At 42.1% G+C, this 12904-nt stretch overlaps 2 protein-coding genes across 2 annotated transcripts; both read left to right on the top strand.

The window, feature by feature from the left end:
- Positions 1-101: 101 nt before the first annotated feature.
- LOC143327170 (charged multivesicular body protein 4b) lies at positions 102-5295 on the top strand. Its single transcript, XM_076741394.1, has 5 exons — positions 102-450; positions 2168-2345; positions 2784-2898; positions 3527-3653; positions 3988-5295. The coding sequence occupies exons 1-5, from the start codon at positions 267-269 to the stop codon at positions 4050-4052; spliced, it is 669 nt and encodes a 222-aa protein (XP_076597509.1). The 5' UTR covers positions 102-266; the 3' UTR covers positions 4053-5295.
- Positions 5296-6279: 984 nt separating this feature from the next.
- On the top strand, positions 6280-12254 carry eif2s2 (eukaryotic translation initiation factor 2, subunit 2 beta). Its single transcript, XM_076741639.1, has 9 exons — positions 6280-6407; positions 8090-8270; positions 8408-8508; positions 8697-8826; positions 8909-9009; positions 9453-9601; positions 9686-9742; positions 9951-10036; positions 10810-12254. Exons 1-9 carry the CDS (start codon positions 6393-6395, stop codon positions 10983-10985), a joined length of 996 nt encoding a protein of 331 aa, XP_076597754.1. The 5' UTR covers positions 6280-6392; the 3' UTR covers positions 10986-12254.
- The last annotated feature ends 650 nt before the right edge of the window (positions 12255-12904 follow it).

The raw sequence follows: 12904 nt of genomic DNA, 5'->3' as shown, positions 1-12904 counted from the left end.
AAAAGCGATCCAGTAATTGTCAGTGCTTCAGTTGTCCAGCAGATGGAGACAGAGCTCAAACAAGCAACGCCCAATCCGCATCGGCTAACATGACGTCATTGGGCCTTATCCAGGAAGTAGAAAAACATCAACAATCCTTCCAGCTTCCAGGCTAGGGCGAAGTGTCAGTGTAGCCTAGCAGCGAGGTAGCTAAGCGTGTTTTTCTCCGGTATTTCGCAGATTTGTTTTATTTTTTTTTATAGTTAGTGTGTTGTAGCACCCCAGATATGTCGTTGTTAGGTAAGTTCTTTGGAGGAGGAGGAAAAGGAGGAAAGGGACCGAGCCCACAGGAGGCGATCCAGAAACTCCGAGAGACGGAGGAGATGCTAACGAAGAAACAGGAATTTCTAGAGAAAAAGATCGAGCAGGAACTGCAAATTGCCAAGAAAAACGGCACGAAAAACAAAAGAGGTGAGATGCCAGGGTGTATTTTCAAGCAGTTTCTTCTGTTTATCATCACACTGCCTGGTCAACAACCCTGAGCTAACTGCTAGCACGTTAGCTAAGTTGGCTAACTTTCCCGAGCTGTCCGAACTGTTGGCAGTCTCGTCAATACCAGCGTCATTATCACGGCCATGGTTGCCACCCGAGACAAGAAAACGCTTTGTCGACTGTGTAGGAGTTCTGATTATCTGATTATTGGTTACCGTTGACCTTTTTTACAGCGAGATAACGCCATGCTTGTAATTGGCCAACATATGTCGGGTGATCTTTCTTTTCGTCTAATTGATCGGTGGCCATTTAAAAATCAAAAGACTTAGTTTAAGGTGTGGAAAGACACACAGCTGCAGTTAGGTTTCCTGCTGCAGAGAAACTGGCAATAAATATATGGGCTCAGTGTGTCAGGACAAGGGTTGAGTGGCAGATGTTAAAGGGACGTGATATCCCTGTCATGGAGGTGGGCGTGTTTGCACCTTGCACTGAAAGTCTGCATAGAAAGCTGCAGACCTCCAGCTGGTCCTACATCTGCCTGATCATTATTGTAGGACCGGATAATGCCAGACATTAAACATAATGAGCCTTAAATTTAAAGTTGTTCATAACCAGTAATATTACAGTAATCACAGGACTCAGACACAACATGGCCAAACACTATAAAGACAGATGTGTATCCTATTAAAAAGGAGGACGTCAAACTAGGAATGGTGTTGACAAGGTATCACATATTGTCCTGAGGACGGCAGTAAGGGTACAATGAATGTGATTGGTTGGTTATTTTATTATGATTATTGCTTGTGCTAGACTTGGGGCTGACAGCACCGCCAGAATTAAGATCAAGGTGTCACCAAAAACAGTGAAATAAATCCTTATAGGACCACGAATATCCATAGTGCACAATCTGAAGTCCGAGCAGTCGTTTTGAAGACATCTTGTCATGCATCAAAGTGTTGATTTCATCCTCTGAGAATTACTAATATCCAAACCAAATTAACTGCTGATCTGTCCAGTAGCTGCTGAGATATGTTGCTCTTGACCAAAGTTTTGGACAAAGAAGAAAAACCATTGGACAGACTGACCCATGGATGGATTCATGTCACCACAAGTGGGGCAAAGAATATTAGTTATTACAATGATAAGGTATAAATCAGCGTTGCCTTCACCCACCTTACACTTTATGTTATTCATAAAGTGAGGAATGGTACTTGGCTTGAATCCTTTATGTGTGTTTCCTTTACTATAATTCTTTCCTCCTCTGACTCAGCAAAGGTAGTCAGAGTGAGTCAACCCAGCATGCCACACTCTTGCAGTTTCACTACAGCTTGTCAGGTGTTGTGGTCATGTGACCACAGTTGCTGATTCACCTTTATTTCCAGCTTTTCCATCTTATCAGCCAAGTGTCAGTCACAAGCTCAAACCAACTGTCCTCCTTGTTGATCTAACTTTCACTAATGTGGAAGATTCGTGTAGGGAGCATTTTATTTATGATCGCTGTCAGTGGCGGATCATTGTAATGTCACTGAGCAAAAGATGAAACACTTAGTCAGGCTCTCATTTCTATTTCAGGACAAAACAATCAATATCCAGCAATTCAGTTACGCATATACTGCCTCTGAATTACATTTCTACCTTCTATTTCTGTGACAAGCTATCCATCCTGACTCCTTCCCCTCTGTCCTTCTCTCCTCAGCGGCTCTGCAGGCTTTGAAAAGAAAGAAGCGGTATGAGAAGCAGCTCGCCCAGATCGACGGCACGCTGTCAACCATCGAGTTCCAGAGAGAGGCTCTGGAGAACGCCAACACCAACACTGAAGTGCTCAAGAACATGGGCTTCGCTGCCAAGGCCATGAAGTCTGCCCATGAAAACATGTAAGAGCGAGCACCCAGTCACTGATTGACTGATGCTCATTGAAATATTATTTTTGTATTCTGCTGCTCCGTCATTGCCTTCATGGGACTTGGTCTGCGCTAAATCAATAGAAAGTTCATGAGGAATATTTTTTCTGACCCATGTGCAGTAATGCCTCTCTAATCCAAACCCATCAGTACTCAATGTTACTTGAATCACAGACTGAAAAAATAATACTAAGAATGTTTAATAGAAACAGGAGTTCAGACCCATTTCCCTGCTAGCATACTTTTAACTTCTATATTAAATGGACAACATCAGTAGTTGCACACATGAGGAACTTTTGCCTTGCAGCATGCTGTATGCATCATTCCTACTGCCAAATTATCAGTGCAGAAATTTGGTAAACGAGACTTGGTTTTACTCACATATGAATCCTCCCTTGCTTGTTGTTTCAGGGACATTGACAAGGTGGACGACCTGATGCAGGACATTACAGAGCAGCAGGAGCTGGCCCAGGAAATCTCCGACGCTATCTCTAAACCTGTTGGCTTTGGAGAGGAGTTTGATGAGGTGGGCAAAACATTTTTTTTTACATTTGTCAGGTTTCTCTGTGGTCATTTCTATACGCAAAGTGTGATTCTGAACTGATTCCTGCTTTAAAATGGGTGGTTATAGATCTGCTATCGCCTGCTTGATTTAGAGGTTTACTTTAGGCTGATCGGACTTCACAGACATGTGAATGGTGGACTAACGACAATGCTGGGTTCACCTGGTGGAGCAAAGTTCATTGTCATCCTTGATGCTGCCTAGTGTTGTTTTGTGACCCACCAAGCTAACAACAATTTGTTGTGTTTCTGGAGTCATGACTCTGGCATTAAGGCCAGAATCAGGTTTATTTTTCAATGGTCTTATTCACAGACCAACCTCTCCACAACTGATGGTATTCAGTGGTCCTGGATTAACATGGCAGAAGGAATGAATGTGCTCTCTCTCAAATTCTCAGTCAATTGACTGGAGATATTTCAATGAAACAATGTGAGAAGTCTGCAGATGCACAAGATTAGGACCACATTTTGAAAAGTGAAAAAGGATGGCGTGTTATATTTAATCTTTATTATTTATTGGGATTAATATCTTTTGGTGTTTCATGAATTCGTGTGTGTTTACCCTCATCTTGAGTCGTAATTGTCTTCCTCAGGATGAGCTGCTGGCAGAGCTGGATGAGCTGGAACAGGAGGAGCTGGACAAAAACCTGCTGGAGATCGGGGGATCAGAGAACGTCCCCCTCCCCAACGTGCCTTCAACTTCACTACCTTCCAGACCTGGTAAGAAAGAGAGCCGTCTGAAAAACTGACACAACTCTGTGAGCCTCTCTAGCCTGAGCTGTTTTTTGTTTTGTTTTGTGTTTTGTTTTTGGTTTTTTTTTTCAGTTCAAAAGATGGCACATAACCCCCTGTAAAATGGCTAAAATCTTCACATCTATCTCCCCCACAAAAAACAAAATTTTCAAAAATGGGTTCTGATGAGGTTTGTCACTCAGGAGAAACCAGGGTCTGATCCTGGTTCAGAATGAAGTCTGGAATTCAGCTAAATGTAACTGTACCAATGTATTCAAAGCTTTACTTTCTGTCCCTTTTCTCTTTTTTTAACCCCTAAAAGCCAAGAAAGAGGAGGAAGACGACGACATGGAGGACCTGCAGCGCTGGGCGATGGAGGCCATGTAAACCCACGCAGCATCCGCCACGTCATACCTACATCAGAGAGGGAAGAAGAAGGAGCAATGGGGGAATGAATGGACTGATAGGATGTTGCGTATGAGTGTTTTTGTGTGTCTGAGGTGAGCTGACCGTTGACTTTGTGTAACACTACAAAAAAAGCAAAAATGCTGTAATCTTTTTCCCAACCCTTTCACAAATATAGACCCCTGGGTGCTCGGCAAAATGAGACGCTCATGGGCTTTTATTTTGAAGCTCCATCACTGCACTTTGGCAAAGTCATTTCATATATTAACCACGATTTGAATATAATACTAGAATTTCATGGTCCCTGTGCTGGGCAGAGCTATTTTAGCTATCTCAGTGCCCACAGAGTTCATACTGAATTGAATATTGTAAGCTCTGTGGTGCAATAAAGAAGTTTTGAGATTAGTGTTACAGGCTGCGTTAACGTCACCGGATGAAAGGCGAATTTTCATGGGAACTCAATCCTCAAAGACGTGTTTCTGACTCACATATTTACCTGCATTTGTGGCGTTAAACTTGCTGGATGTTTTGTTTTTTTTCCCTTCTTGACAAAAATAACAATCGTTTGCTCTCATTTAGTTTTTTGAATGCTCTTGAAAACAGGAGAACGGCTGAGCATGAGCTATGAGCTGTGTGTTTGCCACAGTCCGAACCTTTTCTTTTGTTTCAGGCTACGTGCTTTGTACTTCTCCCTCCCTCAGAGACGTTCTCACCAGTGGTTCTTGTTATTTGGTGTAAATATCCCAAATGTGTCTCTTTTTATATACTGTATCCCTGCCGTCACTAAGAGGTTCTGTCGAGGTTGTGTGAAGCATGCAACAAGAGGAAGTGACGATGGATTCACAACACACGGCTAGAAAGAGAGATGTTTAACCTGATACACTTTCATCCTGCTTTGTCTGTCTCGGTCCTTCTCATAAAGGTTTTTGTTTCAGATTGTATAATGTTAAAAAAAATATTAATAATAATAAACTATTGTCACACCTCATTAACTGCATCTTTAAGGAGCTGGTGGTTTATAAAAGATTAGATTATAGTCAATCTACAATGTCAGCATTTTGGAGTTGAAAGAGTCAGTTCTTTTAGTTTTTCAAAATGTACATTTTTTACATAGAAAAAAAAACCCATAACACAAGGACGGATGGACAAGCATGTTTGCATTTCTATGTTTTATTTATCCAGATGAGAATATTATTTGCAAAATCATTAAAGGTTTTCAATTCTTTTACTGTAGTTGAAGCTTTATCTTTTCACATTGTTCACTGTCTTGGTTTTGTCACCTCTTGTATAAAACTGCTGTGATGTAGAATACAATGAGTTTGAATGGCACAACAGGGGATGTCAACTTTGAATGTTTCCAAATATATTCAATTCACTAACAAAAGCAGCAAATCCTTTCATTTTAGAATTGAGGCATTTTTGCTTGCAACCTGACAACATCTTAAGGTTGCTGATTAATTTTCTGTCCATCAACTAATCGATTAATAGGCAAAACGTTTTAGTTGTAATTCAGATCAACACAGAAAGAAACACAACTGTAGGCCAAGATCTACACTGAAGAGCAATCACTTTATACACCAGTATTGTCTGTTAAATCTCAAGCAACATATGAATTAGTACACTATATAAGTAATGAGGTCTTAAAGACTGGTGGGAGGCATTGTAGCAGACATCACCAACTATTTTCTGCTGGTGACTCTTAGCTGTTTTAGTTTCAAACATATTTCTTGGTGTTTTTACTTCATGCTGTGTCCCTTCCACAGTGGTTGCTCAAAAAATAGACCAAAATATTTGACTGAAGTGTAAAGATTAAATTGGCAAGCTCTTGGGTCCCAATGAGACTCTAGCTTAGTGCTTTAATATCAGCCTTATGTGAATACTGTACATGCTAACAGGCGTGTTGACACATCTGACAGGTCTGCTCAAAATAGTATGTACTGGGCTTTAAATGATGCTCATTGGAGATTTCCTGTAACATCGAGGGGGAAGAACGGAATAATTGTCTTCTGAATATCCAGCTAACATATGCATATCATTAGAAATCAATGGTTAATTTGTCAGTTTTCTGTCAAAACTGTGATGAAACACGCCAGTTATAGCTCCACAACCTCGTAACGAACTCATTTATCAACTGTTTTGGTTGAGCAATTTTGCTCTTGAACACTCAACAACTAGACGCGCAGTATTGACGTCAGCATCTGGCGACTTCACGCTTGCGTAGTACGGATCGAACGCTGATGCAAGAAATTTTCGGCGCAGCATTGTGAAACTGAGCGAGGGACAAAAAGTAGTCAGATTTCAGTCACTTCCCAACTCGCAAACATGTCAGGAGACGAGGTAAGTCACCCAGTTATCCGCTACTTAGTCTGAGTTGGTCTGAAGACTTCTTTGGTGAAATTAGTTGAATTATCGGATCAGATCGGTGTTGAGGATGACTTTGGGCCTCAGCTCTGCTGCTCCCCTCCCTGTCCGCACCATCTCTCACATGGCTTTAGCCGAGCTAACAGCGGCCCAGCCAGCCTAAGTGACAAGAAAAAAAACACAATACACCACTTTCTCACCATCTGTCACATCGCACATATTATTATTAGTTGCTGTGGCTGGTCAATCCGCCCTGTCACAGCTATTGGATAACTCGAGATGAATGGCTGAAGTTAGCTAGCTAGCATTAGCTCGCTGCTAACCAGACTGCGGCGCTAATGGTTGACCAGTGTTCTCTAGCGTTCAACAAAAAGCTGTCAGGCTCCACCGACATGGACAGCAGGCATTACGTTAAGACAGAGCCATGGCAGAACAAAACGAATGATGAATTATGTTGGTCAGTGTTATTGAAATCGGCTATCTAATTTTTTTTATCCATATAACCGTGTACGGCCGTGACTGCAACGTAATGTTAATGTCCGCGATTACAATTTGAGATGGCCGTTCGGATTTACGGAAATAAGTAGTCGTGGTTTTCTTAATTCTCTTAAGTTGTCTCAATGGGCTCAATGACACAACCAGGAAGAATTATTCATATTCAATATTTATTCACTCACAACATTTACTAATTTGCAGAAAGTTGCATCAGCGAACGGGAAGGAGGGAGAGCATCACAGTGTTACAAAGCTCACCAAATCTCACAGCATCTGTATCAACGATATATATCGATTTATACTGTTGTTACACAAAATACTCGTTACTGAATGGCTCTCAGGTGTCTGCTTTGAGGCTGCAACTACAATCTTTTCATCGTCAATTCATCTATTATTTTTTCGTTCCGTCGTGAACCCCATGAAGGGCCAGAGAAAGTGACAGATATCCATCAGGATTTTCCAGGTCGACATGTTCAGATGGTTTGTTCAATCCGACAATCAGTCCAAATCCTGAACACCTCCAGTTATCTATCACAAATATATCACACACATTTGGGGGCAATTTTTGCCAAACGTGACATAAACTGAGATAAATTTAGCAGATGAGTTTTCTGTCTGACTGGTCGATTTATAAGCTGATCGTTTCAGGTTTAATTGCCTGCTGTTGCATCACAGGACACGTCCATTGACGCTGGTCAGCAGCTGAATTGTTGTTTTAAATTAGGGTGGAAAATATGTTAAACTGCAGGAAACCACAGCAACAGTTTTGTTTTATGTTACTAGTTGAAGACAGACACACTGAAAAATGCAAGTGGTCATGGTGTAAGGGTGATGATACTCTGAGCTGACCTGATGAATGAAGATGGCCGAATCAGCTGAGGAGATGTCCTTCCTCTCTGTCTCATCGGGTGCTTTTGTCTGTCAGAACACATTGTTCCTCAGCTGATGGTGATCACAGTGAAAGACACTGTGCAGTGACCCCTAATGGATGATTTGAAGACATATTAAGACAAATTTGTAATATATTAAATATAGTAATTTTGTCAGATGGTCTCTCAGGTCATTGAACCACAAATTATTTCTCCCATGGAAGAAGAACTGTGAGGAAGTTGTCACTGTCAAACTGTGTTGGTTGATATTCTCTCTCCTTTTTCTCTCCTTCAGATGATTTTCGATCCCAACATGACCAAGAAAAAGAAGAAGAAGAAGAAGCCCTTCATGTTGGATGAGGAGGCAGACGGGATGGGAGGAGAAGAGGCTAAAGAGGTGGAGGCGAAGGAGACAGAACCAGAGGCCGGAGACGAGAAGGAGCTGGATCTGGATGATGATGACGGCAGGAAGAAAGGTCAGAATGAAAATAGAGCTGCTCTGACTGGAAGCACATATTTAAGCCTCAGCGTGGGAGCATGTTCTTACAGCACACGTTTAGCTGCCAGCCTGCATGACGTTGGAATTAAGCAGGGTTGGTTTTGTCTTCTCTAGAGCCATCGGATGATTTGAACGACCTGAACTTCTTCAACCAGAAGAAAAAGAAGAAGAAACCCAAGAAAGTGTTTGATAATGATGTTGAGGAGGGGTTAAAGGTGAGTCCCTGCTACACCAAAGCCTGTTTCTCTTCTCTCTCCTCATGACCTGCAGTCTGTGTTTCGGTACATCAGCCCTTCTTGTTCCACTTCTCCCGTTGCTCTCCTGTCGCTCTCTTAATCACATTCACACCCTCGCTACTCCTCGTCCCCTCGCTGAATTTCACCTCTCATTGATCCAAAATCAGGAGCTGAAAATTGAAGGAGAGCAGCCAGAGGTGCTGGAGGAAGACAACCTGGACCTGATGCTCCCCACCAAAAAGAAGAAGTCAAAGAAAGTGGACTTTGATGAGGGAGAGACACTGGAGAAGGACGACGGTGAGGAGAAGTCACCTCATCTTTAAGGTAGAGAACTAAAGGGGGACACAAGTGTCATAATGTTTGTGTGATGTGTTTGCAGCGCTGGAGGATGACGAGGGGAAGAACAACGATGGAATCTCATTCAGCTCCTCCACAGGACCGGCCTGGGCCGGCTCTGAAAGAGACTACACTTATGATGAGGTGGGACAGCACACACACACACACACACACACACACACATACACACACACACACACACACACACACACACACACACACACTTACACACTCATGCACTCAAGACTTGGCTATAAACATCAGGCCACCTCAGAGTGTATAATCACTCTTAAACCATGAACATTTTGTTCCTGTAAGATAGAACAAATGCAAGACTGTTCTAGACTAATCTAATGGGAATTGTCTGTACGTCCAGGGGTACATTGTAAAATTGGAACTGATAACAGTTCATCCAGCATACTTCTAATGGGGCCAAAATGTAAATGATTCAGGCAAAAAAATGGGGTTTGAGTTGAGATATTTTCCCCGTATTGAAAATCAGAATACTTTTTAAGACCTTATCATGATGGGAACGTGGTCCGTGTCGACCGCACTCGGCGTAACTCTTTGCACCATCTCTGTCTCAGCTCCTGAATCGAGTCTTTAACATCATGCGAGAGAAGAACCCGGACATGGTGGCCGGAGAGAAGAGGAAGTTCGTCATGAAGCCTCCTCAGGTGGTCCGAGTGGGAACCAAGAAAACCTCCTTCGTCAACTTCACAGACATCTGCAAACTGTGAGCCTTGCGTACCTGTCACGCTGCTTTGATACTCGCCTGAAGCGTCCTCTAGAAACTGACCTCTCATGTTCTTCATCACAGGTTGCATCGTCAGCCTAAACATCTTCTCGCTTTCCTGCTGGCTGAGCTGGGAACAAGGTATGTGTGGATTTACCCTGATGGACTTCATGAATACACAGCAGGGGTTCTCAAAATGTGGCCCCTGAACGTGACCCCGACTTGTCACTGAGTTATGAAAACGTTGAGAACCCCTGACATACAGGAATTGGATTTTGTGCCATTTCTGTGGGCCCTGATGTGAATGTTTGATTTGTGTTTTTGCTTTGTGCTTTTTTTCTGTCAACAGTGGTTCTATAGATGGAAATAACCAGCTTGTGATCAAAGGCAGATTTCAGCAGAAACAGATAGAAAATGTGTTGAGAAGATATATCAGTAAGTAACAATTGAAACTATTATTTATTTATTTATTTGACTTGATTTCAAATTGCTTTTGTCTGTCAATTTAATTTCATTTAAAAATGGTTTATTACATTTGCAAAGAAGGGACACTGCAGCCAGGACAGTTTTTTTTTTTTTTTTTTGGAGTTTATCTTGTATAAAATCTTAGAAATTGGCAACATGTCTTGAAATATAAAATTATGTGTTTACAGATTTACTGACAGGTCCCACAAAGTTTCTCGGACATGTTAATTTCACATCAAAATCTCATACATGATATAAATATCTGGTAGCTTCTCTATTAGGGAAGGATCTCCCAAAAAGGAAATTGAGACAAACCAGTGATCCAAGGCAGGTTGTGGTGGTTTGAGGGTTAATCAAAGTAGGTTTGATGTAATAAACTTCTTTGTCATTCATCACAACTCGGTCCAGAATGAATCAGTCAAGTTTGCACTGGGTCTCTTTCAGTGCTGCTAAATGTTGATTAAACTGAACCTTTACAAAGATTTGGTTGGTAACAACTGAAAGCAAACACTCTACAAAAAGTGAGTTGAGGAATTTACTGATGTGCATGTGATCGACACACTGGCCAGTGCACGCAGAGATAAATAAACCATGTTCAGAGTGTGTTCACCGTGACTCTGACAGTGTTATGAGTGGGGTCCCAAATCAGCTAAGTACTCTCTGAATCAGCTCCGAGTTTCACACCTTGTACTTGAACTCCTTTGTGCACTGCAGTACTAATAACCGTCTTCTCACCCCTGCAGAGGAATATGTGACGTGTCACACTTGCCGCTCCCCAGAGACCATCCTGCAGAAGGACACTCGCCTCTATTTCTTGCAGTGTGAAACGTGCCACTCCCGCTGCTCTGTCGCCAGCATCAAGACCGGCTTCCAGGCTGTGACGGGCAAGAGGGCGCAGCTCCGCGCCAAAGCCAACTAAAGACCAACGAAACTGGGCTCCCCCTCCTCCCTCGGCCTCCCCTTTCCCCTCTCAGAAGGGCCGAAGTTGGGGTCGGACGCCCGCTTGATTCATTAAAAGGACTCTCTGAATCGAACTGCGGGAGGGTTTGGCTGTTGTTTAGTTGTGTCGTGGCCTGACCAGGCAGGGAGTGAGAGAGTATCTAAAGCTGTCAGATGGGGTTCAGGCGCTGTGAGCAGATGATGTGTACCACATACTGTACACTGTAGGATGCATTTGATTTGTTGTCTGGCTGATGTACCCTCCATCTCCTAGGTTTTTTTTTCCCCCATTTGCTGTGATTCTTGGTTCCTGCAACAAAACCCTGATTTAATGTGGCTTGAATCCTTCCTCTTTCTTTCTTCTCTCACTTCACACACACACCAGACATGATCATTTCTTCAGATGAGGAATATGTTTTTCCACCTAACGAGCCAAATTGTAGTTAAGCTAAGTTGATCTGCAATGCCAGAGTTTAGTGGCTTTTAGCCACCTGTCTCAAGTGGTCACCTCGTTATTTTTGAATTCCACATCGCTTCAACTAAAGGCTGTCTTCCTGTTTCTAGTCTGGCCCCAAATCACAAAACTGACAGTCCACAATTTTGAGCCCTAGCTTACCAAAGCTAAAAAAAGTGGTCTGGAGTACATACTCCACTGTAACTAGTCTATGACAGGCTCCTAACACTCCTCTTTTTGATCATTTGATAGCAGGAGATGACCACGAAGTCAAACAATGCGGGGTTGATAGTGAGAGAGAACCTTCGCACAGAAGACTTTAATAGAGAGGTTGTGTGTGTGAGACAACCATAGGAATTATGCAGTGTGTGTTTGAGTGCTTTTGTGGCATGAAGAGCAGTTCTTTTTGACTTCTGAAGTGAAGACCAACACATCAGACATTTGAGATTTGATTAGGAGGATGTGAAAATTTATTAAGATTCATTTTGTGAAGAAAAGCAGGTTTCTTGAGCTCATGCCAGACTCCTAAGACAAACACCCGAATGCTTCCCCCTAAAGCGGCTTCTCAGAGGCAGGCACCTCGGATCAGTCTCCTCCAACAGGTCATTATTTTCAAGTGTGATTCAAGACATGTACACCACAAACTAGCCACAATAAGGGTTTCAGTCCACTAATACTGGATACATGTGACATTGAGGCTGTTCTTGTTGGAGACGAATGTGGATAAGGTCTGGCTTGAATCATTTTAAAACCTGGTTTTTACAAAAATAAAACATTCTACTCTCTCTCTCTCCATTACTGCCTCAACTGTGCTTATGTTCACGTTGCCTCTTGTTGAAGATTCAATTTAAAAAAAAAAAAAATGAATTGCTATGAGAATCTAACCATTGTGGCATGAGACTATTTGCTCTTTGAGGTGAGATTGATGACCCAGCAGCAGCAGCTTTGTTTCTCACTTAGCCATTTGCAGGACTTGGAAATGTGTTGCTGCTAATTCTGTGGGCCAAAAGTGTTGCTTGCAAGTAACGCATTCATATATCCTATATTTTTATATATCCCATATGTTAAAGGTGATGTTAGTCTTCTTGGGACCCTTAAACTATGTCCAAAAATGTTACATATACCATAAAGTGTCTGTACAATTTTTAGCCTTTATTATTTTAAATCAGCACTGAATGCTTATGTAGAAGGTGTTGGTAAAGTACATATTTACTGTACTAATAACTGATTTTACATTTTTGAGTCACTTTATTGCACTGGTTTTGTGAGACTTTTTACCCTTTGCTGGATCAGATTTCACATTAGATCATAATATATTTCACTTAATACTAAATTAAGTAGTAAGGCTAGATAGATAGATACTTTATTCATCCCCAAGGGAAATTCACACTTCACGCTGGCCAGTTTGCCAGGTCCACTTAAGCCACCTCAGTCTCAATGATAAT

The sequence above is a fragment of the Chaetodon auriga genome, chromosome 10 (assembly GCF_051107435.1).
Source record: "Chaetodon auriga isolate fChaAug3 chromosome 10, fChaAug3.hap1, whole genome shotgun sequence".
Taxonomy (NCBI): Eukaryota; Metazoa; Chordata; class Actinopteri; order Chaetodontiformes; family Chaetodontidae; genus Chaetodon; species Chaetodon auriga.
Note: the sequence above shows the minus strand (reverse complement) of the source record. Positions and strands in the feature narration are given on the sequence as shown.

Bases quoted from the DNA above. Each gene is read 5' to 3' on its own strand.
- LOC143327170 (XM_076741394.1), top strand. From the start codon at position 267: ATGTCGTTGTTAGGTAAGTTCTTTGGAGGAGGAGGAAAAGGAGGAAAG. The intron at 451-2,167 runs GTGAGATGCCAG...TTCTCTCCTCAG, and splicing joins CGGCACGAAAAACAAAAGAG to CGGCTCTGCAGGCTTTGAAA. The intron at 2,346-2,783 runs GTAAGAGCGAGC...TTGTTGTTTCAG, and splicing joins AAGTCTGCCCATGAAAACAT to GGACATTGACAAGGTGGACG.
- eif2s2 (XM_076741639.1), top strand. The intron at 8,509-8,696 runs GTGAGTCCCTGC...ATCCAAAATCAG, and splicing joins ATGTTGAGGAGGGGTTAAAG to GAGCTGAAAATTGAAGGAGA. The intron at 9,602-9,685 runs GTGAGCCTTGCG...TCTTCATCACAG, and splicing joins TTCACAGACATCTGCAAACT to GTTGCATCGTCAGCCTAAAC.